General features: G+C 41.8%; 1 protein-coding gene across 1 annotated transcript in view; it reads left to right on the forward strand.

The window, feature by feature from the left end:
* The window catches only part of LOC121577663 (COP9 signalosome complex subunit 1), a 37503-nt gene that overhangs the window by 2622 nt on the left and 7113 nt on the right, over positions 1–27768 (forward strand). The window contains exons 2-9 of the mRNA XM_041891436.1: positions 5172–5264; positions 5475–5656; positions 7114–7281; positions 7838–7973; positions 8191–8268; positions 8407–8467; positions 11542–11627; positions 12001–12095. Coding sequence (XP_041747370.1) covers positions 5172–5264; positions 5475–5656; positions 7114–7281; positions 7838–7973; positions 8191–8268; positions 8407–8467; positions 11542–11627; positions 12001–12095 — 899 coding nt within the window. The remainder of the gene's footprint in view (positions 1–5171; positions 5265–5474; positions 5657–7113; positions 7282–7837; positions 7974–8190; positions 8269–8406; positions 8468–11541; positions 11628–12000; positions 12096–27768) is intronic.

Raw genomic sequence — 27768 nt, forward strand, 5'->3', positions numbered from 1 at the left:
CTGGCACACAGGACAGATTGATGGATGATGCATTGATATGTCGTCAGGTTAGGGTGGTTCTCTTTCAAATGTGCAACCAGTCCCCTCCCTCTTCCTATCATGGCTGGAGCTCCATCTGTGGTGATGGAGACCACAGACTTCAGATCTATCCCCATTTTGTCAGCATCCCTTTGATGGCCTCATGGATATCCTCTCCCCATGTGTGTACTTCTAGATTAGTTAAGCGCTACAGCTCCGCACAGAATTACTTATTTGTTTCGTTATAAAATCTAACACCAGAAGCTGGGCATTATCAGTGTTATCTGTTGCTTCATCCACAGCTAATGAAATGCGTGGTGCATTCTGAATGGCCTCATCAAGTTGTGAAGTTAAATCTTCAGCTAATATTTCAGTTCTCCTCATTGCTGTGGAATCTGATAGTGGGATCTGTTTGATCTTTTCCCTGAGCTCATCTTTTAGTTTACCTTCAAGCAAGGTGCTAGCAACTTCACACATGCATTATTTTACCATCTCAGCATCTGAAAATGTTTTTTTGTGTTTTCCCAAAACCCAAGCTATCCTCAGTGAACACTCCATTGCACATTGTTGGGCTGTCAGGGAATTGACAAGGACTTTGGTGGACCTCTCATATTGGGATTTGAGTTGGTTAATCTTGTTTGTTCAAGGGATACGTCTGATCGAATTTACTATGCCTGGCGCCGACGAGGATGGCGGCCTCGCGACTAGCTCTTAGGAAACTTTGCAGTATTTTGTTTTTTTATGTATTATTTTTTACATTATTAGCTCAGAAAGTGTTTTGTATCATTACATACAGCCGGGAAAAACTATTGGATATCAGAGCTCACCAGCATTACGACCAGGAATATGAGTTTTCCGAAGCAGATTCTTTGTTTGCTCTCCCCAGGGCAATTGAACTGATTCCAGCGGCTGACCCAAAACATCGCCGGCGGAGGAGAGGCACTCGGAGCGGCCTGCTGGTTCGACTTAGGAGGCGGGCACACCACCCACCGCTTCCAAGTATACTACTCGCTAATGTTCAGTCTCAGGTTAACAAGCTCGACGAGCTCCGGGAAAGGATTTCTTTCCAGAGAGACATCAAGGCCTGTAACATACTTTGTTTCACGGAAACATGGCTCTCTGGGGATATTCTGTCAAAATCGGTCCAGCCAGATGGGTTCTCAGTTTATCGCGCAGACAGGAATAAAGATCTCTCCGGGAAGCAGAAGGGCGGAGGTGTGTGTTTCATGATTAACGACTCATGGTGTAATTGTAGTAACATACAGGAACTCAAGTCCTTCTGTTCACCCGACCTAGAATATCTCACAATCAAATGCAGACCGTATTATCTCCCAAGATAATTTTCTTCGGTTATAGTCACGGCCGTGTATATCCCCCCTCAAGCCGATACCACGACGGCCCTCAAAGAATTTCACTAGACTTTATTCAAACTGGAAACCACATCCTGAGGCTGCATTTATTGTAGCCGGGGATTTTAACAAAGCAAATTTGAGGACTAGGCTGCCGAAGTTCTATCAACATATCGACTGTTGTACTCGCGCTGACAAAATCCTCAACCATTGCTTTTCGAACTTCCGGGATGGTTATAAGGCCCTCCCCAGCCCTCATTTCGGCAAATCTGACCACGACTACATTTTTCTCCTCCCTTCCTATAGGCAGAAACTCAAACAGGAAGTACCTGTGCTAAGGACTATTCAATGCTGGTCTGACCAATAGGAATCCACACTTCAAGATTGTTTTGATCACGCGGACTGGGATATGTTCCGGGTAGCTTGCGAAAATAATTTAGATGAATACACTGAAAAGGTGAGTGAGTTTATCAGGAAGTGTATAGGTGACGTTGTGCCAACTGTGACTATTAAAACCTACCCTAACCAGAAACTATGGATAGATGGCAGCATTTGCGCAAAACTGAAAGCGCGAACCACCGCATTTAACCATGGCAAGGTGACTGGGAATATGGCAGAATACAAACAGTGTAGCTACTCACGCCGCAAGGCAATTAACTGGCAAAACATCAGTATAGAGACAGTGGAGTCGCAATTCAACGTCTCAGACACGAGACGTATGTGGCAGGGTCTACAGACAATCACGGACTACAAAAGGAAAACCAGCCATGTCGCCGACACCGACGTCTCGCTTCCAGACAAGCTAAACACCTTCTTCGCCCACTTTGAGGATAACACAGTGCCACTGACGAGGCCCACTAACAAGGTCTGTGGCAAGGACTGTGGCCTCTCCTTCTCCATGGCCAACATGGACATTTAAGCATGTTAACCCCCACAAGGCTGCCGGCCCAGACGGCATCCCTAGCCGTGTCCTCAGAGCATGCGCAGGCCAGCTGGCTGTTGTGTTTACGGACATATTCAATCTCTCCCATTCCCAGTCTGCTGTTCCCACATGCTTCAAGATGGCCACCATTGTTCCTGTACCAAAGAAAGCAAAGGTAACTGAACTAAATGACTATCGCCCTGTAGCACTCACCTCTGTCATCATGAAGTGCTTTGAGAGACTAGTCAAGGATCATATCACCTCTGCCTTACCTGTCACCCTAGACCCACTTCAATTTGCTAACCACCCCAATAGATCCACAGACGATGCAATCGCCATCAAACTGCCCTATCCCATCTGGACAAGAGGAATACCTATGTAAGAATGCTGTTCATTGACTATAGCTCAGCATTCAACACCATAGTACCCTCCAAGCTCATCATTAAGCTTGAGGCCCTGGGTCTGAACCCCGCCCTGTGCAACTGGGTCCTGGACTTCCTGACGGGCCGCCCCCAGGTGGTGAAGGTAAGAAACATCTCCACTTCGCTGATCCTCAACACTGGGGCCCCACAAAGGTGTGTGCTCAGCCCCCTCCTGTACTCCCTGTTCACCCATGACTGCGTGGCCAAGCACGCCTCCAACTCAATCATCAAGTTTGCAGATGACACCGCAGTAGTAGGCTTGATTACCAACAATGACGAGACCGCCTACAGGGAGGAGGTGAGGGCTCTGGGAGTGTGGTGCTAGGAAAATAACCTCTCACTCAACGTCAACAAAACAAAGGAGATGGTCGTGGACTTCAGGAAACAGCAGAGGGTTCACCACCCTATCCACATCGACGGGACCGCAGTGGAGAAAGTGGTGAACAAGGCGCAACAGAGCCTCTTCAACCTCAGGAGGCTGAAGAAATTGGGCTTGGCACCTAAAACCCTCACAAACTTTTACAGATGCACAATTGAGAGCATCCTGTCGGGCTGTATCACTGCCTGGTAAGGGCACTGCACCGCACGCAACCGCAGGGCTCTCCAGAGGGTGGTGCGGTCTGCCGAACGCATTACCGGGGGCAAACTACCCATCCTCCAAGACACCTACAGCACCTGATGTCACAGGAAGGCCAAAAAGATAATCGAGGACATCAACCACCCGAGCCACTGCCTGTTCACCCCGCTATCATCCAGAAGGCGAGGTCAGTACAGGTGCATCAAAGCTGGGACCGAGAGAATGAAAAACAGCTTCTATCTCAAGGCCATCAAACTGTTAAATAGCCATCACTAGCACATTAGAGACTGCTGCTGCCTATTGAAATCACTGGCCATGGGTTAGGGGAGGGTTTGGCTAGGGGGGGCTTGCTCTAGCGACTCCTTGTGGCGGGCCTGACTTCGGTTGTCAGTTGAATGTTGTTTCCTCCGACACATTGGTGCGGCTGGCTTCCAGGGTTAAGCGGGCGGGTGTTAAGAAGCGCGGTTTGGCGGGTCATGTTTCGAAGGATGCATGACTCGACCTTCGCCTCTCCCAAGCCCATTGGGGAGTTGCAGCGGTGAGACAAGATCGAAATGGGATATCACGAAATTGGGGAGAAAAAGGGGGTAAAAGAAAAAGAACAGCCTCTCTGGTATTATTTATAATTTATTTAGTGTTTACACTGTTCCAAATTGTCTAAAAAATAATATTTATAATAATAATACTAATAATAATAACACTACTTTTACTTTTTGTAATAAGTGATGTCATTATCATTAGTAGGCTTAGTATAGCAGCCTTGTATAACCACCATCGAGCTGTTTGTCTAAGAGCGCATCCTGATTAGTCTTAATACTGTAACTTACTTAGGCCTATATTTCAATACTACTGTATCAATCATTCATTCGTTCATGTCATCACACAGCAAACAAGTCATTCATGATTTGAAATGTAGTCCTGTGTAGCTCAGTTGGTAGAGCATGGCGCTTGCAACGCCAGGGTTGTGGGTTTGATTCCCACGGGGGACCAGTATGAAAATGTATGCACTCACTAACTGTAAGTCGCTCCGGATAAGAGCGTCTGCTAAATGACTAAAATGTAAATGCAATCAAACATTTTAGTTTTTAAATAAAATAAAACGAGCCTTGAATAATTAGCTTAAACTATAAATAAATCGTTCCATTTCGGAAATTGCATTCACGAATGAATGCGACTGTTTTTAGTCTTTGCTTTAATAAAGGCTTACCAAAAAAACATTACAACAGACTCTCTGGTACGCTTATAATTTATTTAGTGTTGTTTACATTGTTCTAAGCGGTCAGAAACATTATATTGTAATCTACCAGCACCTGTTTGGCTCACATAATATGCAGCAAAGCTTCTTACCTTCTGTTTCTTGATCTCCAGTATGTTCCACAACTAGTCACATTTATTCCACACATCTGAATTCCCCTTTACCTCCTGAGCAACCAGTAAATATTCCCCCGTTTTTCGAGTTTGTCACATCCTCTGCATCCGTTTTGCTGTTACGGTGTTCGCCGTTTGTTATAACCTATTTATTGATGTGATTATGATATGCTATAGGTCAGGCCCTATTGGTCACGTGCATGCAATACATACATGTGTCACGTAAAGAGAACAAAGGTTGAAGGAATAGGTCATGTTTTTCCTGCAGCAGGAAAGAGAGAGAGACAATGGGTGCTAGTCACACAGTCACTCGCTGTCTTTTTTTTTTTTAACACTGCGCAGCAAGTCTGAGCCTGGACCGGCACAATCAAATCAATTACTGGTCGGACTCCCTCTAGGTCGACCAATATTTTTTTGGGTCGGGGACAGCCCTATTGCAGACAGTCAGTATTCCCTTCATTGATTGTTCCACACTGTTATATGACACTTATCAGTGTATGTCCTCTCTTCTTCAGGGGGTTGTGGAGCCCATGCAGATAGATGCTGACCCACAGGAGGACCAGCAGAATGCACCAGATGTCAACTATGTGGTGGAAAACCCCACGCTGGTATGAATCTATCCAGGGTTTCCCCCTACTAACATTGTAAAGGCCCACTTATTTCATGTAGACTGGACTCCAATACCATACAAATGACACGTTTCTACTGAGATCAAATGAATCTATACAATGGGTATGTAGACTATTGAGTGAAAAATCTACCTTTTTAGGCATTTGTCTCACTGAGGTGTGTGTGTCTCGGTCTTTCTCTCTCTGTAGGACCTGGAGCAGTATGTGTCCAGCTACAGTGGACTGATGCGCATTGAGAGGCTGCAGTTCATAGCAGAGCACTGTCCCCAGCTCCGGGCCGAAGCCTTGAAGATGGCACTGTCCTTCGTCCACAGGACCTTCAACGTTGACGTGTACGAGGAGATCCACCGCAAACTCACAGAGGCCACCAGGTACGTGTAGCTGGAGGACAACCGTAGCTTAGCCTGTTGTTGTAGCTGGAGGACAACCCTAGCTTAGCCTGTTGTTGTTGTAGCTGGAGGACAACCCTAGCTTAGCCTGTTGTTGTTGTTGTAGCTAGAGGACAAACCTAGCTTAGCCTGTTGTTGGTGTAGCTGGAGGACAACCCTAGCTTAGCCTGTTGTTGGTGTAGCTGGAGGACAACCCTAGCTTAGCCTGTTGTTGGTGTTGCTGGAGGACAACCTTAGCTTAGCCTGTTGTTGGTGTAGCTGGAGGACAACCTTAGCTTAGCATGTTGTTGGTGTAGCTGGAGGACAACCCTAGCTTAGCCTGTTGTTGGTGTAGCTGGAGGACAACCTTAGCTTAGCCTGTTGTTGGTGTAGCTGGAGGACAACCCTAGTTAGCCTGTTGTTGGTGTAGCTGGAGGACAACCCTAGCTTAGCCTGTTGTTGGTGTAGCTGGAGGACAACCCTAGCTTAGCCGGTTGTTGGTGTAGCTGGAGGACAACCTTAGCTTAGCCTGTTGTTGGTGTAGCTGGAGGACAACCTTAGCTTAGCCTGTTGTTGGTGTAGCTGGAGGACAACCCTAGCTTAGCCTGTTGTTGGTGTAGCTGGAGGACAACCCTAGCTTAGCCTGTTGTTGGTGCAGCTGTAGGACAACACTAGCTTAGCCTGTTGTTGGTGTAGCTGGAGGACAACCTTAGCTTAGCCTGTTGTTGGTGTAGCTGGAGGACAACCTTAGCTTAGCCTGTTGTTGGTGTAGCTGGAGGACAACCCTAACTTAGCCTGTTGTTGGTGTAGCTGGAGGACAACCCTAGCTTAGCCTGTTGTTGGTGTAGCTGGAGGACAACCCTAGCTTAGCCTGTTGTTGGGCGGCAGGTAGCTTAGTGGTTAAGAGCATTGTGCCTGTAACCGAAAGGTCGCTGGTTCTAATCCCCGAGCCGACTAGGTGAAAAATCTGTCTGTGCCCTTGAGCAAGGCACTTAACCCTAATTGCTCCTGTAAGTCGCTCTGGATAAGAGCGTCTGCTAAATGACTAAAATGTAAAATGTTGGTGTAGCTGGAGGACAACCCTAGCTTAGCCTGTTGTTGGTGTAGCTGGAGGACAACCCTAGCTTAGCCTGTTGTTGGTGTAGCTGGAGGACAACCCTAGATTAGCCTGTTGTTGGTGTAGCTGGAGGACAACCCTAGCTTAGCCTGTTGTTGGTGTAGCTGGAGGACAACCCTAGATTAGCCTGTTGTTGGTGTAGCTGGAGGACAACCCTAGCTTAGCCTGTTGTTGGTGTAGCTGGAGGACAACCCTAGCTTAGCCTGTTGTTGGTGTAGCTGGAGGACAACCCTAGCTTAGCCTGTTGTTGGTGTAGCTGGAGGACAACCCTAGCTTAGCCTGTTGTTGGAAAGTGTATTTTGTGATTTTCTTTTAGTGTTTTATTCATTTGAGGTGTGTTCAGAGAGGTCCAGGTGGCTCCAGATGCTGTTGTGGAGGGCGGGGCAGTGGACCCCCCTCCTCTGGACACAGCGTGGGCCGAGTCGACCAGGAAAAAGGCTCTGCTCAAACTGGAGAAACTGGACACTGACCTGAAGAACTACAAAGGCAACTCCATCAAAGAGAGCATCAGGTGGGTGGGAGAAGCTATGGTTGTTTGCAAGTAGATAATAAACCTGGCTTTATATTTAGATTTGAATAATCCTCACCGCCGAGAGGATCGGCCTAAGTTAGGCGCTGGATTGATTTGTAAATCTAATCCTCACCTCCGAGAGGATCGGCCTGAGTAAGGTGCTGGATTGATTTGTAAATCTTGATCACTTAGAAGTAATCACTGAGTAGTTGACTAGTAGTAGTAGTTTTTAATGTAAGGTCATTTGCAATGAAAAGTTGTAAAGTAAATTTGTAGATCAGTCATTCTGCGTAGTGTTTTGTTCAGGCCAAAGGGGGAGAAACATACATTTTCCTTTCCTGCCTTCTCTTCCTACATTTGACATTTTAGTCATTTAGCAGATGCTCTAATCCAGAGCGATTTACTGGAGCAATTAGGGTTAAGTACCTTGCTCAAGTGCACATTGACAGATTTTTCACCTAGTCGGTTACTGGCCCAGCCCTCTTAAGCGCTAAGCTACCTGCTGCCCCTCTGGTTCTGACCCGAACCCTCTTAATACTATTTATTTTCACTTCAGGCGGGGTCATGATGATCTTGGGGACCACTACTTGGACTGCGGTGACCTCAGCAACGCCCTCAAGTGCTACTCCCGAGCCCGAGACTACTGCACTAGCGCCAAGCATGTAATAAACATGTGTCTTAATGTCATCAAGGTATGTCATCATTATAGTTAGTGGTCAATGTTCTGATGTATTATTCTTTGTCCAGAGGGCAGAAGGGAGATATTCCTCTCTCGTTCTCTCCCTCACTCGCTCAAACTCTCGCTTTCTCTGTGATCTGATTAACTCCAGTGACTAACACTAGAGGGCAGTCTTGATATTTGTGTCCTATAGGGTTTCTTACTGAAGTGAGTGTGTTTTCATCCATCAGGTTAGTGTCTACCTCCAGAACTGGTCCCACGTCCTTAGTTATGTGAGCAAAGCCGAATCCACTCCAGAGATAGCAGAGGTAAGTCATGGGTTCCTCTGAGAGAGACAACTTTAAGTCTTCTACTGTCTTCTAAAAGACAAACCCAGAAGTGTTCTTCTTTTCTGAGGGAATATCTTCTTCTTTACTGAGGGAATATCTTTGTTATTTTTGTTTCAGCAACGAGGGGAGAGAGATTGCCAGAGTCAGTCAGTCCTCACCAAATTAAAATGTGCTGCAGGTAATTCACTCTGTCTTTGTTGTGCTACAAAGAGATGTACAGATCACATTTTCCAGTGTTAAATCAACAATGAGGGCTCTATTTTCAAATGCACGCTCTTTGGCAATTTTGACTTGTAAAAGCCAGCAGTCTGCTACTTTCCAACTCTGGCGCCAGGGTTGGTAAGTCACCAGTCATATCAGCTCGCTTGCACTGAGGTTGGAGGGGTGGAGATATTTGAGGTGTTTCTTTAAATGTGCGCCAATGTGCACATTTCAAGCAGCGCTACTGGTAAAATGTAAGACTCACCAAAAGCTGGTCTTAGCTGTAACGCAATTGGTTATGGCATCGATTTTGCCAGCGGAGGCGCACGGTAGCCTAGTCTTCCACTTTCATCTGTTGCACCTAAACTGTCAAATCGCAGGAATTCCGATCACTGTCATTGGTGCTGAATCCACTTGTAGCCATGGCTATTAGCCTGTTCGTTTGTTTACCTTTCACGTGGCAAAGTCAATAACAGGCCATATCAACGGCTATCGTAGGCTAATCTTATTATAACATTTGGGCAATGTCCAATTGTCCATGGCTCGAACATGCAGTGCATTTTCAAAATGCGAATGCAATGTGTGTAAACAAATATTTCCATGTTGAAGCCAGTTGGCTACATGTTTGTTATAACTAGGTCTATTGTAGGGTTAGTGAATACTATTTAACAAACTATTTTCAATGGATAGGACAAACAACCATGCCTCCTGCCATAGAGCCCTTTTGCCTACGTGTGCACACAGTGCCTTATGCTCATGGAATGAGAGATGTGATTTATGATATCATGCTTCTGACCCAATCCTATTTAGAAATATTGTTGTTGGTTTAAAAGACAGATTGAGTGTTTTTGTTTAATTTGATGAATTTATTAGAAAGATTTACCATCCATGGGTTTATGGTGAGAACGTACATGGCTCGAATGCAATGCTATTTCTGGAGAAGTGCAAATAAGATCTCCAAGATGGTTCCATGATGTTTATAAAACATTACATTTATAGCAGTACAACGGTGAGTGGACATACCCCCTTTCTCTTTATATTGGATCTTATTTAACGAACTAGGCTATAACGGACTAACATTCGAATTGGAGTTGATGACAACTCGATACATAAGACTGTAAATGTAGCAACCAAATATTTAGCCATGGTGCACATTCTGATTGGCCACTGAGGCCAAAACTATTTCTGAAAGTGTGGACCCGTATAGACAGAGGGACAGTGTTAAATTAACACACTGCTTAGTGTAATGCCTTATTTGCATATTCCCCAGAGTGCCTTGCCTTTCGAGTGAATTGTAGAGTTACCACCCATTACCGTTTTTGTTAGTGACCTAGACATGGTTGTTGCATTCATACATTTTCAGTCCTGTGGACTTCACCAAGTCCGATTCTAAGCGAATATGTCAACATTAAAATTAAATTATTTAAAGGCCCAATGCAGCCATTTTTATATCAAATAATTTCTGGGTAACAATTATGTACCTTACTGTAATAGTTCTCCATTAAAATGGACAAAAATAGCTTGTTAGCACAAAAACTATTTCTCAAGCAAGAATCTTGCTAGGACTGTCTGGGAGTGGTCTGAGGTGGGGAAGGGAAAACTTAACTAGCTGTTATTGGGAGAGAGGTTTGGAACTCTTCTATAGTTTAATTTTAATTTTTTATTGCATTTCAAATTACAATACAATAGCAAATAAAAATAGGACATCACTACAAGTATATATTTTTTCTTAAGAAACATACAATAACATTAAAGTAAAACAAATAAATAAAAATCACAGTACCTCAAATAAAATAAATTGAATAAGGTCAGGGGGTTATAGTGGTATAAACCAATTATAGAGTTGGAAGAATACGTAGTTATGTTTTGTTATTGACTCATTCTAGAGATTTTACTAAATATTTTATTTCAAGTAAACATATATTACATTTCGGGACAGATTTCAAATGTTTGTTTTTGTGTATGTAAAATTTACCAGAGAGAGTGAAGAAAATAACGACTAATTCAGTAGCTTTATTTTCATTTGAATAATAACATATTACATCTTCCATTTATTAATCAATTTACCGCCTGGTGATGTCACCATGCAAGCCGAAACTCCTGCCCATGCAAACAGGCTGATTAGAAGGTTCTTTGTAAATTGTATTTTCAACCAGCAACTATCAGTAAATAACACTGATCTAATCTTTCAACACGTTTAAAGTGTTAGTTTCACTAGCTGTGCTACTATAGGATAAAAAACACAGGAAAAACTGAATTTTGACTGCACTGGGCCTTTAACACAATAGAATACTTATTTCATAAGGCCTTACTTTTAGGGCCTGAAACTTGTGTCTTACAGGCCACTGCATGCCTGCAAGTCACATAATGCTGGTTTGCAAATTGATGTGTAATTCCTATTGGAATCCAGCCAGAGTGGGGATATTCAAACTTTGGCATTTTTTATCAGCCGCAACCTGCATTCACAACGACTGCCAGGGTTGGGAAGAGTAAGATATGAGACTACCTAAAGTATCTAAACTGGAACAACCATTTCTGTAATGGATGCAAATAATCCAAGTAATATATTGGATTAGTTTAGAAAATGTATGTCCTTATATTTGAATAGCATAAGATTAATTAATCAATCAATGTGCAAAAACATAGATTTTGAAACAAACAATTCTAAAAATATACCTGCAATAGAGCATGCTGGGAAATATGACAATGATGGGTGTTCTTTTACACCAATGAGTATTAATTTAACACACTGAAAAATCAACACTAGGTAACAATGGCCAATTTGCTGTGTACTAAGTGTTTTCACCTGTTGTTCTCTAGAAAGTATAAAACCACACTAACAACAGATGCCAACCTTCAACAAACACACTAACAACAGATGCCAACCTTCAAAGGGTGCAGACGCTCATGCTAATGATTTAGTTTTAAACTGACTAATCCATTGTGCTTTTACTGGGTTTTCTCCCCACACACTCTAACAGGTTAATTAGACCTCTCCTTCTTTCTCATTGTTCCTCCTCCTCCCCATCTGTCTGTCTGTCTGTCCCCCAGGCCTTGCTGAGCTGGCCTCCAGAAAGTACAAACAAGCAGCCAAGTGCTTCCTGCTGGCCTCCTTCGACCACTGTGACTTTGCTGAGGTTAGTCTGCCTGTCTGTGACTTCACTGAGGTCTGTCTGCTTGCCGGTCTGCTTGCCTGTCTGCCTGTCTGCTTGTCTGCTTGCCTGTCTGCTTGTCTTTCTGTCTGTGTAGTACCTTAAAGGTGAAGTCTGTGACTTCCCTGAGTTGTCTCAGTCTGCCTTTTTAAAGGTGAACTCTGTACTTTCGCTGTCCCCTGTGGCCGGAGAAAGGAAGAACATACATAGAAAACAAAATGTTGCTGTTGATGAATGGGGAGAGTTTTCCATAATGTGTTGTTGTTTATCAACAATTGCTACTAGACAAATGCTAATGATTGTTTCTGTTGATGTGCCAACCTCCTGTACTGCATGGCGGTATTGATTGTGTGTCCAGCTCCTGTCCCCGAGTAATGTAGCGGTGTACGGTGGGATGTGTGCCCTCGCCACCTTCGACAGACAGGAGCTGCAGAACAACGTCATCTCAAGCAGGTGTGTGTGTATAAACTGTGTGGGTGGGTTGCACCAACATGGATGAACTGTTAAACTTGGTGAAATCAAGGTTTATCTATTAATCTTGTTGCACCAAATTTTAAACCTAGGTTTTAAAATAATCCTAGTTAAATTAAATCCTTCCTCTAATCTAAGTTTAGTTTTCACTTTAAACCTAGATTAATTTTAAGCCTGTTGCGCAATAAAAAAAAAGTGAATGAAAAAAAAAAAATGAACAAATGTTATGATGAATTTTCTGGTATCGAGTAATTCAGGACGCAATAGAATAGTTAAACACTTACATGGAGAGTTGATTAAAAGTATTTAATATTGCTGTACCGGGTTCACATGGCAAACGGCCCGTGGGTGGCCCATTGCTATATGAACTAACTGAACAAAGGAAATCTCTTAGCTTATATACTTGTTTGCAAGCTAATTCTATCCAACAGGTGCCAACCATTATTGAGTGTCACTCCTCGCCACATATAGGATCATCCTATATGGTATCGTGTTGCACCCTAGTCAGGATATCCCATCACGTACTCCTTCCAAGATTAGCACCAGTGGCCCCCCCAGCTATCTTGGCCCGCATACCTTCTGGCACCCACCAGTGACAGATATAAATACATGGAATGTCCTCATCCTCCAAATCCTTATGCAGCTCTCAATATTCCAAACATGAGCTAATACTGTATAAAATACGTAATATCAATCCCCCATTTCCATTCTTTTTCTGTTGTAAGTAAAATTCCACAGATATAACATTACTTGAACCAAACAAACAAAACATACAAATGAATTCCTAACCTCATGACATCATCCCAGAAAATACATTGATTCATGACAATTTCTACGTTACATGTAGACTACAATATAGGTAGATTAATATATCACAATAAAAATAACTTCAAATACATTATCAATTTCTTCATTCAGAGGACCCCCAAGCTTTTCTCTGGCCACTTGGGGCACTATCTGATCGACTGAGGTAGTATTGTTTCCACATTTCCAATCCTGTAAACCTTATATCCACCGTTATACAGTTCCAACATCACATTCCCCACTCCTCAATCAACATTATCAATGGACTCTACACTTGAATATCATGATATAGATTAATTTGTACTTTCCCTCCTTGCGTTAATATTGAATGATACATCTCTAGCTGTAATCACTAATCCCATCCTGTATTTCTCTAATATTTCCCATAGCTTTAGTTAAATTCCCAAAACCTTCCTATTCTGATGTACAACATGCATCTCCCCCTATAATCGCATACATTCCCCCTTTATCTACTGTAATAGCATCCAATGCTATGCGATTATCAATTGCATATTGTTCAATGAGTGACATTTCAGACTGTTAATAGGTACCATGTTCAACTCTGTTCAACCCTGACTCTGTTCCCATAATATGCCTGAGGAGAGATACCAAGGATAACACTCTGGTTTCAATCACTGATAAATCAGTACAGCCTTGGACTAGTTAGGATTGAGGAATTCAACCAAAGGTCAGATCAGATGAAAATAGTATAAACATTCCTATGTCACACACACCAAACCCCATGATAGGAACCAATTACATTTTTGCCTAGCAACAGAGATATGTACCACTCTAAAAATCCACATCAATCCCCCCCTTTGGGAATTAATAGTCCCATATCAACACCTCCAAATACTTCATATGTACAGTGGGGAAAAAGGTATTTAGTCAGCCACCAATTGTGCAAGTTCTCCCACTTAAAAAGATGAGAGGCCTGTAATTTTACTCATAGGTACACGTCAACTATGACAGACAAAATGAGAAAAGAAAATCCAGAAAATCACATTGTAGGATTTTTAATGAATTTATTTGCAAATTATGGTGGAAAATAAGTATTTGGTCAATAACAAAAGTTTCTCAATACTTTGTTATATACCCTTTGTTGGCAATGACACAGGTCAAACGTTTTCTGTAAGTCTTCAAGGTTTTCACACACTGTTGCTGGTATTTTGGCCCATTCCTCCATGCAGATCTCCTCTAGAGCAGTGATGTTTTGGGGCTGTCGCTGGGCAACACGGACTTTCAACTCCCTCCAAAGATTTTCTATGGGGTTGAGATCTGGAGACTGGCTAGGCCACTCCAGGACCTTGAAATGCTTCTTACGAAGCCACTCCTTCGTTGCCCGGGCGGTGTGTTTGGGATCATTGTCATGCTGAAAGACCCAGCCACGTTTCATCTTCAATGCTCTTGCTGATGGAAGGAGGTTTTCACTCAAAATCTCACGATACATGGCCCCATTCATTCTTTCCTTTACACGGATCAGTCGTCCTGGTCCCTTTGCAGAAAAACAGCCCCAAAGCATGATGTTTCCACCCCCATGCTTCACAGAAGGTATGGTGTTCTTTGGATGCAACTCAGCATTCTTTGTCCTCCAAACACGACGAGTTGAGTTTTTACCAGAAAGTTCTATTTTGGTTTCATCTGACCAAATGACATTCTCCCAATCCTCTTCTGGATCATCCAAATGCACTCTAGCAAACTTCAGACGGGCCTGGACATGTACTGTCTTAAGCAGGGGGACACGTCTGGCACTGCAGGATTTGAGTCCCTGGCGGCGTAGTGTGTTACTGATGGTAGGCTTTGTTACTTTGGTCCCAGCTCTCTGCAGGTCATTCACTAGGTCCCCCCGTGTGGTTCTGGGATTTTTGCTCACCGTTCTTGTGATCATTTTGACCCCACGGGGTGAGATCTTGCATGGAGCCCCAGATCAAGGGAGATTATCAGTGGTTTTGTATGTCTTCCATTTCCTAATAATTGCTCCCACAGTTGATTTCTTCAAACCAAGCTGCTTACCTATTGCAGATTCAGTCTTCCCAGCCTGGTGCAGGTCTACAATTTTGTTTCTGGTGTCCTTTGACAGCTCTTTGGTCTTGGCCATAGTGGAGTTTGGAGTGTGACTGTTTGAGGTTGTGGACAGGTGTCTTTTATACTGATAACAAGTTCAAACAGGTGCCATTAATACAGGTAACGAGTGGAGGACAGAGGAGCCTCTTAAAGAAGTAGTTACAGGTCTGTGAGAGCCAGAAATCTTGCTTGTTTGTAGGTGACCAAATACTTATTTTCCACCATAATTTGCAAATAAATTAATTAAAAATCCTACAATGTGACTTTCTGGATTTTTTTCCCACAATTTGTCTGTCATAGTTGACGTGTACCTATGATGAAAATTACAGGCCTCTCTCATCTTTTTAAGTGGGAGAACATGCACAATTGGTGGCTGACTAAATACTTTTTTCCCCCACTGTATATAGTGACTAATATGTGAATATGGTAACCTAATAATCAACATGTTCATGATATCAGGCACAATCCTTGCATTAACTCTATGTTTCAAACAGTAAGATTCAAACATTTCTACTCAAAAGAAATCTTATAAGTGTATCCTAACACATTAAAATAATGTATCGCTGTTTTAACAATAATATCGAATTAAGACAGTTATCTCGCGATTGTACAAGCAATACCAGTCATGCTGAAAATAGTTTCAACATCTTTAGTTACTAATATATACTAATGATTTATATAAATCACTGTCATCTTATGAATCATAACCAAAACCAAATTAGTTATCTCAACCAAATTTAGAATGACAATTCTTAGTGATTCACATTGGTCCTATCACTCAAAATGAAAACCCTCAACTTTATCACACATTACAACTGTCAGAATGTACACATATTAACATACAGTATACATATCCATAACTATATTATGACCTTCCTCATCCTGAGAATAACTACAGATCATTATCTCAATGCATTCTTAGTACTATTAATTTAGCAGTGTATATACAGTGAGGGGAAAAAAGTTTTTGATCCCCTGCTGATTTTGTACGTTTGCCCACCCACAAAGAAATGATCAGTCTATAATTTTAATGGTATGTTTATTTGAACAGTGAGAGACAGAATAACAACAACAAAAATCCTGAAAAACGCATGTCAAAAATGTTATAAATTGATTTGCATTTTAATGAAGGAAATAAGTATTTTACCCCCTCTCAATCAGAAAGATTTCTGGCTCCCAGGTGTCTTTTTATATAGGTAACGAGCTGAGATTAGGAGCACACTCTTAAAGGGAGTGCTCCTAATCTCAGTTTGTTGCCTGTATAAAAGACACATGTCCACAGAAGCAATCTATCAATCAGATTCCAAACTCTCCACCATGGCCAAGACCAAAGAGCTCTCCAAGGATGTCAGGGACAAGATTGTAGACCTACACAAGGCTGGAATGGGCTACAAGACCATCGCCAAGCAGCTTGGTGAGAAGGTGACAACAGTTGGTGTGATTATTCGCAAATGGAAGAAACACAAAAGAACTGTCAATCTCCCTCGGCCTGGGGCTCCGTGCAAGATCTCACCTTGTGGAGTTGCAATGATCATGAGAACGGTGAGGAATCAGCCCAGAACTACACGGGAGGATCTTGTCAATGTCTCAAGGCAGCTGGGACCATCGTCACCAAAGAAAACAATTGGTAACACACTACGCCGTGAAGGACTGAAATCCTGCAGCGCTCGCAAGGTCCCCCTGCTCAAGAAGGCACATATACATGCCCGTCTGAAGTTTGCCAATGAACATCTGAATGATTCAGAGGAGAACTGGGTGAAAGTGTTGTGGTCAGATGAGACCAAAATCGAGCTCTTTGGCATCAACTCAACTTACCGTGTTTGGAGGAGGAGGAATGCTGCCTATGACCCCAAGAATACCACCCCCACCGTCAAACATGGAGGTGGAAACATTATGCTTTGGGGGTGTTTTTCTGCTAAGGGGACAGGACAACTTCACCGCATCAAAGGGACGATGGACGGGGTCATGTACCGTCAAATCTTGGGTGAGAACCTCCTTCCCTCAGCCAGGGCATTGAAACTGGGTCGTGGGTGGGTATTCCAGCATGACAATGACCCAAAACACACGGCCAAGGCAACCAAGGAGTGGCTCAAGAAGAAGCACATTAAGGTCCTGGAGTGGCCTAGCCAGTCTCCAGACCTTAATCCCATAGAAAATCTGTGGAGGGAGCTGAAGGTTCGAGTTGCCAAACGTCAGCCTCGAAACCTTAATGACTTGGAGAAGATCTGCAAAGAGGAATGGAACAAAATCCCTCCCGTGATGTGTGCAAACCTGGTGGCCAACTACAAGAAACGTCTGACCTCTGTGATTGCCAAAAAGGGTTTTGCCACCAAGTACTAAGTCATGTTTTGCAGAGGGGTCAAATACTTATTTCCCTCATTAAAATGCAAATCAATTTATAACATTTTCGACATGCGTTTTTCTGGATTTTTTTGTTGTTATTCTGTCTCTCACTGTTCAAATAAACCTACCATTAAAATTATAGACTGATCATTTCTTTGTCAGTGGGCAAACGCACAAAATCAGCAGGGGATCAAATACTTTTTTCCCTCACTGTACCTCCTACCCAAATTAGCAAATTTAGATAAATCCAAATGTATTATCGACACAGCTAACCAACCCCTTCCTTCACCGGCAATCAATCTTCTGGCTTCTGTTCATTATCTTCTTCAGACAGCTTCATAGTTCAAAATGAATTGCCCATGACAATGTCCCAACTTCAATGTCTCATCCGAGTTACCACCATCTCTACATCCCATTCTGTCTTGTCCATTTGCCAAGCAGTATACCAACATGAGAAATGTTGTATTTGAACAGATCTCTCTCAATTCTCACTCCTCGTGGACTCCTGTCCCACTCCCGAGAAAAGCAAGAGATAAAAGCAGTTGATGGCTTTGATTGGCTGTTGTACACCGGGTGCAGGTAGAAGTAGTGCTGTACAGGAACGTCTTCAACGCCTCTGATGTTCATCTTCAGCCGGTTTAGATATTATGATTTTTTTGGTTTGCACCATTCTAGGCCGAATTATCCCTGCTATGCATCAAGACACCATCTGTATTTACCTCAAGAGAAGACAGAACATAACAGTTTAGTTGAGTTCATTTCTAATCCAAGAAATCCATATAAGCATTGACTATATGACAAATTATTATGTTTGACCAATTATTCTCAATACCAATTTCTAATATACTCCCCTTATCACCCTATCAACTACACCGCAGATTCACAAGATCGAAGTTAGACCTCAATTTCTGTTAGGGAAACCCTCCAAAGACAGAGAAATGAATGGTGTGAAAGTCAGGTGATTCTTGAACTTCTGGAAGATCTTGAAGTTCATGGATGTTCTCGGAGGTCTGACCCTCCGCCGAGGGAATCAGCCAGAGTGCGTAGCTCATCTGTAGCATTCCCATTGCCATCGTCTCCCATCACCTGATTCTGGTCAGCTCCAGCGTCCTCAGCTCCCTCATCTCTAGGTCATCGGTTTCCTCGTAGTACTCTGTTGCAGTGGTTTAGATGATACCATGTCGATCTCCCCTCTATCCGTACAGCCGTTGGTGTAGCCTGGGTGACGATGTATGATCCATTTAGCACTGAACCTTCTTCCGTCACTAGGGTCTCGGATCATGCAGAGTCCCTCTCAATCCACCAACATTGTTCTGTGGAGTGTGTCCTTCCGGCAGTGTACCAATAGGGAAGTTAAGAGTCCCTGCTGCAAAGACACACAGACACAGACCAACACAAAAGGAAACAATGCTCCGCATTGGCGGTGCCATCTTCCTCCTCTGGGTTTGAACACGCCTACAGTGGGACACATGGATGCAGTTATCTCTCTCTGCTACTTTCCCCTCCATCGAGGTAGCCAGCAACACCTAGTACTGACCTCCCCACCTAGGGTTTGTCCATCTCTTACTTCTGTAATCCTTTACCGCCAGTCTCCAGGGCGCAGACAATGCTCAGATTCTCCTGCTAGGTTGGGCAGAGAAGCCTTCACCCGTGGGAAGAAAGTCTTAAGAACATTGTTAGGTGAGACACCGTATGCTACTATACCCTGTCTTCTTATCAGTCAGGAGACGCCTTTAGATTAGGAAGTGCATATTCTTGCAGCTTGTTGCAGTCCACTAGTTTCATAGACAGGCCTCCTCTACACCCTGCCTCCTGCCACAAATACACTTGCACCTAAAATATTTAATCTAACCCATAACACATTAATTACTACTGCTCATATTCTTAATACAATTAGCATATTTACCAAAAAGCCCCATGCGACCAGTACTTCCCCCCTTTGGACACATGACTCACATCGTGATTCAGGCGTTCAAAAAACAAAACAACAACATTGCCTGTTAAACCAAAATAATAAATTAAATTAAAATGACAACCTTTGATAATACCTTAACTTAATTGTATCCCATAAGGTAATTCAAGGTATAGTAAAATTGACTAGCGACAGGTGTCCCTCATTCAGGACTAGCTCTCTCACTCTGTCCATGTCATGGTCCGAATCATATATAGGATTCATCATCCTATGTCTCTCGGTTTTCCAGTGTGGGTGATCAAATCACACTAGAAAGTCAGGACAGAGGTCAGAAGTCATTCATACCCTTCAAAGAAGTGTTTAATTCTATAGTAGACTAATCATCAACAACAGTCAAAATATTTCATACATTTTGTATCTCAAGTGTACAGGAAGTCCTCATTAGTATGAAAATGTATGCACTCACTAACTGTAAGTCGCTCTGGATAAGAGCGTCTACTAAATGACTAAAATGTTAATGTAAAATTACATTTATTCTCAAAAGAAATCATGTGTTTACCCAAAACGAACTCATAAAACTTCAGAAAATTCCATGTGTGTGCCCGTTTAAGACTTATCATCTCTAACCTGTTAAAACCCCTTAAAATCAAAATAAAACCCTATATAACCATAATAATATGTGGGTTGTGTATGGTTATTTGAAAAAGCATATTGGAAAACAACAAACAAAAATGGCCAGGCCTTATTTAATTTGGTAGCTCCCTCTTACGGCCTAATTATAAGCCTGCCGAATTTGACTAACTGCTCCCCCCAGCCCACAGACTTGGGAAACATTCCAATGAGAGATAAGGAAATCCAAAATTTTCCTGGAAGAGAAAGTATACATTTCGTTAACATTCAGTTATTATCAGCAATCCAAAAGTAGTAATTACACACAAAACATGATGCAGATATACACTGTCCTACCTCACATCAATAATCGTTTGTTTCAATATAATTCCTCATAACTACTCCAGAAGAAGATTACATAAAATCTCTCAAAATATGAAAACCACTCAAGGTTCTTTGCGTTTACAGTGAGTATTTTTGAATTGATTACCCTTTAGACTTCATTATCTATAATTCTCACAATGATTATTCAACCCCAAAATCGGCTCCATTTGATCCCATATCAAATCATCATGGTATCGTTACTGGATCACTGTCCAACGACATAGGTAATATCTGTTTCTCCTTAGATTGTTCCTGTCACCCCTCTAAATGTAATATTTTAGTCATTCGCAAATATAATCAATTACTACGCATAAAGGTATTTGATCCCAGGCATCTATCAAAAAGGTGTTTGAGATGTGATCTCCTACGTCTTCCTTAACATATATACTGTAGGGTACTTCCACCAATCCTATAAGAAATAATCCTACCTAAAACACATCAGATAATGCCACGTTTCATTAAGTTGACTAGACACCTTGTAATATAAACCTATAACCCCTTTCCGGTAATGTAATCATCACAACCTGTTGCATTGATGTATTAAAATACAAACCTATTGTTTAATAAATCCAGAACCTAAAAATAATTGGTACTTCCCCATGAGTGTAATAGTCAAAACTACCTCCCATTGTTCAACGTATCAGAAACAGATTATCGTTTTAGAATTAATTAACTGTCTACATAACTCACTGGAGTTACGCAAACTATAGAATTGAATAATAATAATACAAAATTGTAAAAGAACGTTGCCTATTCAACTATTCAGATCCCTGCTTCACATTACCCCCTGCATCCTTTACATCCCGATATAGCCCAGCCAGCACGACTCTTTCACCCGCTGACTAAATCATGGCATTAGTCAATTCTATCCACAAACCCGTACTACCTAATAACATATTTGCATTCACATTACTAGAAAGCATTATTTTAATACCAGTCTACTCAAACAATCCAATTTGACATTTCTCATTTCCCAATTAACCTACTTTCCTTTTAACACAGAAAACCCTCTACAATCTCTATTATCCTCTACCTCTGTCTTTCCATCCAATGTTACTTTAGCAGGTGACAAATTATTGTTAAGTTATAGTCAAAACAAACAAAACATCTATTCACAGGGAGGCCACTTTAATTAGATTTCGTATAATCTAATCAATGCAACCAGTGATCCATGTCAACATCATCACTGTAACAGTTTTGCTTCCGTCCCTACATGGGCTTGAACCAGGGACCCTCTGCACATATCGACAACAGTCACCCTCGAAGCACCGTTACCCATCGCTCCACAAAAGCTGCGTCCCTTGCAGAGCAAGGTAAACAACTACTTCAAGGTCTCAGAGCGAGTTACGTCACCAATCAAAATGCTACTATTTCGCACCGCTAAGTAGCTAGCCATTTCACACCGGTAACACTCACCTCCTTTTCACACCGGTAACACTTTGACTTCCTCCTTTTCCGCAGCAACCAGTGATCCCACTAGACCAAACTGAACCCATTATGTCCCTTATAGCTCTCTCACGTTCAGCGAGCCCCAGTTGCTAACACCCGCAGACCAACACCTGGAAACTCTCCTATTCTTACTAGCAGACAAAAAAATAAAACCATTCTCAAACAGTGTTCTGCATTTACCTCTATCATAGGGTTAAAAAACTAACTTGACAACTTTCACAATCCTAGATTGCTGTGGTTTCTTCATGTTTTGGTTCAGTGTCTCTGTTACGATATTGGGTCAGTAATATTTCTGTAGTGATCTCAGCTAAAAGTTTCTATATTCCTCAGTTAATGTTATCTTTTCATACACTGCTTCTTTCCAAAAATGCTTTTTTTTTTATCCCTGGTGTTTTTAATACTCTTGATTCTCTTGTCTCCGTGCTTCACTTCCCATTAACATAAGACACTCGCTTCCCTGTGCTTAGGCACTATACCCTTATTTTCCCCTGTTATCAACTAAGATCATAGCCACAGCTCTTATGAAACCACCAATCCGCCATTATTAGAAGTCAGCAGATCTAGGTAACTGGCCTTTCTGATTTGGCTACAGGTAGTAAAACAAACATCTACTGTTTTTGTATGATCATACATTCAATTTATATCCATATTATTAATATTCAATCTATTGATTGATATTACGACCCCATTCACAGTAGTTTAAGCTAGTAACTCAGAAAATGACTACCTCGAAATCGTCTCGCTATTCCGATTGCATAAGTGAGTCTTTCAATATGAACCAAGCACGCTGTTAAATCGTCCATTCTACATCACCAAACCAAATACTGTCTGCAGTATCTGTCTAAGCAACACATACCAACAGTTGAATTACACTCAGAAACCCAGATTTTAGTCTATGCCATATTCCCAATGCTATTGAAATGACAAAGAAATCCCGCAAATAGCCATATACCCAATGCTATTGAAATGACAAAGAAATCCCGCAAATAGCCCAATTACAATGGTTGGTCGTCTTAACATCTGATACAAAATGAAATTCCTTCACTTCATCACCTTAGCTCCGCAATTATAATTAGTTTAATGTAAACCCTAAATTAGCTTTGTACTATGTTATAAGTTACGTCTATAAATTCCACTCCTTATGGGCAGTTTATTTCTTAAACCTTATCTCCATCAAATGATCCATCAACGGCACCAACTCAGAAAACCTTTAATTATTATTTCCCACCCCTGACGTTACGTCTACGTTTGGGTAAGCAAGTTAATATATAAATATTATTCTAATTATTACTTTATCACCTCTCTAGTAATCGATTACACACATAAAATGCATCCTATTTTCATATCTTCACATAATCCAATAAAGAACGTTAGAAACTCCTAGGTACTCACATCAAACAATCCCTTCGTGTTTTTTTAACGATTCTCAATCGACACAAATCAGCTTCTTCAAACATACTCCCAGCGGAACCAAACCCCCCCCCAAAAAAACAACAACAACTTTCTCTTCCCGGACACTGACCTTCCTGTCATGGGATCCTCACCGGTTCTGTAACTACATCCCACTGTCATACCACTTCGTGATATACTATGATGGGCATTGATGTACGGAACCACAAGATAACATTATATCAAAGCTTATTATCCAAATGTATATCAAATTATCAAAACTTATATAACTTATTATGCACCCTTCAGATTAAAATTACTTTCTGCTCTTTGTTCATAAGGTAGCCTATGTTGTTCCATTCAATTATTTAACTTCGTTAGCTGACTTTTGCTCCTTATTAATTATATTTCCAGGCCATCGTGCGCTCATTAAATCGCATGCTTTATTCGCCTCTTTCATATAATCTAAATCCCATTTCGTGTTGCTTACGGTGATATTGTCAATGATATATTTTCGCGCTATCTTTAACTTATTCCCTTTAAAAATACCTTCTTGAGGATACTCATCTGTCCATGCTGATAAATCACTGATATATGGTTCCACATAGAAAAACCCTAATGTACTTAACATCCATTCGCACATTGTCTGATTTCATACTTTAAAAAGGGACTTGTTTTAAATGCGTATTTGTTTGTAATAATTTCGTAATTTCCATTCGCTCCCTTCGAGGTAATTGAAGCTCTGATTTAGTCTTTCCAGATACCAGTCTACTAAGTTGGCTATCCATTGCTTCTATTAGTTCATGCAATATTAGTAATCAAATACGTGAATCAAATCCCCAACTTGATCTTTATTAAAATGTTGTTTGCCTATTTTGTCATTGGTGTCATGATTCAACATGCTTAATTGTATCGGCTCTGATTCTTTATGCAGTATGAGTTATTGTTCTCTCTCTCTCTCCTGACCATTTTGAGTAATTCACAAAGGACTCATTCTCTCATAGGGCTTTTACAAAGGACTCTAACCGTTAACAAACATTGTTGAGGACTTGAACCTCTTAACAAATCTAACACTTTATGATGATTCTTACACACCACAGGACCCAAACCTCACTTTATCACACTTTATGATGATTCAACACCAAAGGACTCAAACCTCTCAACTCTCTATCTTTATAATGTCCTTCTCCTCTGTAATGTTTTACTTATTACTCTGAACAAACCCTGTTTAGAATCATAGCACCATGTCATTGTCTAATTTGATATTTCTCCTTACATCTGTTTACATACTTGAATACCACTCATCTATTACCCTAAAAAAAATATTGCATTTTAAACGTTCGTTACAGCTCAGCTTTACCACAGATAAGCAGAATTTGACATAATCAAAAAAATGAAAGTCTGCTTACCTGTTAGTTCGGCCGTAAACTGCATCTGTTCGTGACGCCAATCTGTTATGATGAGTTTTCTGGTATTGAGTAATTCAGGATGCAAGAGAATAGTTAAACACTTACATGGAGAGTTGATTCAAAGTATTTCATATTGCGGTACCGGGTTCACATGGCAAATGGCCCGTGGGTGGCCCATTGCTATATGAACTAACTGAACAAAGGAAATCTCTTAGCTTATATGCTTGTTTGCAAGCTAATTCTATCCAACAGGTGCCAACCATTATTGAGTGTCACTCCTCGCCACATATAGGATCACCCTATATGGTATCGTGTTGCACCCTAGTCAGGATATCCCATCACGTACTCCTTCCAAGATTAGCACCAGTGGCCCCCCCAGCTATCTTGGCCTGCATACCTTCTGGCACCCACCAGTGACAGAAATAAATACATGGAATGTCCTCATCCTCCAAATCCTTATGCAGCTCTCAATATTCCAAACATGAACAAATACTGTATAAAATACGTAATATCAATATATTTAGATTGGAGATTAATTCTAAACTGCCATGTGAGGTGGTTTAACTGATATAATGGCAGGTATATCTACTGTGGAGAGACCAAAACGACAGAGTTCCTCAGAGAATAATTAGAGACAGGTTAAATCCTGTTGAGTTTTATGATAATGATGAGTTCAAGGCGATACCGCTTCTACAAAGACTGCAACTGGAAAGAAAGGTTGGACCAACCATTAAGCATGGGAGTGATAGGAATGCGGCTGTACATTACATTACATTTTTAGTCATTTAGCAGACGCTCTTATCCAGAGCGACTTACAGTTAGTGAGTGCATTCATTATGTTTTTTATTTTTATTTATTGTTTATTTTTTAATATATATATATTTTTTCATACTGGCCCCCCGTGGGAATCGAACCCACAACCCTGGCGTTGCAAACGCCATGCTCTACCAACTGAGCTACATCCCTGCCGGCCATTCCCTCCCCTACCCTGGACGACGCTGGGCCAATTGTGCGCCGTCGCATGGGTCTCCCGGTCACGGCCGGCTACGACAGAGCCTGGATTCGAACCAGGATCTCTAGTGGCACAGCTAGCACTGCGATGCAGTGCCTTAGACCACTGCGCCACTCGGGAGACCTGTACCCCCACGACTTCAGCTCTTGGTGACCCTACGGTTCTATGCAACTGGATGATTCCAGATGGTGGATGGGGACCTTTTTGGACTCCACAAGTCAAGGTGAGAATGGAGAACTGTTCCGTAATCGGAAAGGTTACTGCTCCATCAACGTGCAGGCTGTCTGTGACGACAAAGGTCAGCTCACCAACATCGTAGCTAGACGGCCAGGATCCACCCATGACAGCAGAATCTTTGACAATAGTAGTCTGTGTGCAATGCTGGAAAGGGGGGCATATGAAGGCCACCTACTAGGTGACAATGGATATGCCTGTCATGGATACCTTGTGACTCCTCTTTTAAACCCCCCAGACACCTGAAGAGAGAGAATACAACACCTCTCATATCCTGGCAAGAGGTCTCATAGAGTTTTTGGAGTGTGGAAAAAAAGATTCCTGTGCCTAACGGAGGGGCTCCGCACGAAGATGGATACTACACTGACAATCATTATTGCAGTGGCAGTTCTGTATAACTTTGGCAAGAGACAAGGAGACGAGCTACCTGAGGAGAATGCAGAAGATGGCCAGGTGCAACATGCTGCCAATGCAAATGGGAATGTTGTGAGGAGAACCTTGATTGAGAACCATTTTGCAGCCTAAGGTGTATATAATGTAACATTGGTAACATGTAAAAAGCAATATTATATTTTGATCGACACATACAATTCCTAATTAGGCTATCTGTATTCAAATGTATTATTTAGACTTTATTCTCAATACCATACAGGGTGGATCTGGAAGCACCAGAACACAAGAGTGGGGACAAGACTGGAGGACACCAAATTGCTTGGGAAAGCATTGTTTTAATAAATAATTGTTTTAATAAATAATTGTTTTAATAAATAATTGCTTAAATAAATAAAACGATCAGCATTCTTTACACAGTGGGCATTTGTTTCCCTGAAGGAGTTTCTGTTTCTGAATTTGCAGTAGCTCTTTATGTAAATTCAGGATCTCAATCTGCAGTAGATTTTTCTCTCTCCAGCTCCAAAACATCAATATGAGCTTGGTTTATGTCAGTTCTGGGGCGTTTGCTTGGCCTGTCTGGTGTTTTTGCTGCTGGTGCAAGATCCAGGCACTGCTGTTTCTCCACGGCACAGGGTGTCAGTTCAACTAAAGGAAAGGGAAAAACATTTACTCATTATTAGTAGGCTACGAATGATGATGTTATGCAACATGCTGTAATGGGCCTGATAACGGTAACATTGTAGTGAAGTAGCATTAACGTTAGTTTTAACGTGCATTATAGTCATTGATAGTTACCAGTTATTTATCCTTACTAAATATTGGTAGGTCGAGTTGTCCGTCGTCATCATAAGGGTTAAGGAGAGGGGAAAACTGCTGGGGAATCATCTCGCATATCTTCTGGGAGAGAGGATCAATTCCCTTGGACGGAGGCCCCCCTCCGGTCTAAAATAGCCCCCCGCCTCTCCTCTGCCGCATCCTTTTTGACTTTCGTTTGTAAGTTTTTCCAGCACGCCTTCATCCGATTTGGGTCCCTCTTCTCTTTAATCCGTGTCGATCCATTAAATCTGTGGCGTAAACAGCCCAGGTGTCTTCCTTCTTTTTGACCGTCGTGTTGTCTTTTCATCCTCCTGTACGTTACTAAATTCCTCCATCAGCTCCGACAAGAGGTCTTTTTCGTAAGCGGAGAAATGTGAACTTCTTTGACGTGCCATGATCAGGTGGCGAGCTGACAAATAATAAACGGCTAATTAACGTTAAGTAATGACAATAATATATTATATTTTATGCTAGCTAGCTAGGTTTATAAACTAGCTAGCTACAGTAATAATAATAATAATAATATGCCATTTAGCAGACGCTTTTATCCAAAGCGACTTACAGTCATGCGTGCATACATTTTGTGTATGGGTGGTCCCGGGGATCGAACCCATTACCTTGGCGTTACAAGCGCCGTGCTCTACCAGCTGAGCTACAGAGGACCAGTAGCTAACGTTAGCTAACGAATGAGTTTTCTGTCTAGTACTGGTAAATAACGGATTTTATTTCAAATCAGCCAACCAATGAGAACCTTTCACGATGGAGTTGCAGTAGTTCTAACGTTACATTGTTTTTATTTTATCAAGGAACAGCAACTTTGTGGCCTCTTTTGTCAAG

Source organism: Coregonus clupeaformis, chromosome 1, assembly GCF_020615455.1.
Source record: "Coregonus clupeaformis isolate EN_2021a chromosome 1, ASM2061545v1, whole genome shotgun sequence".
In the NCBI taxonomy this organism is placed as follows: domain Eukaryota; kingdom Metazoa; phylum Chordata; class Actinopteri; order Salmoniformes; family Salmonidae; genus Coregonus; species Coregonus clupeaformis.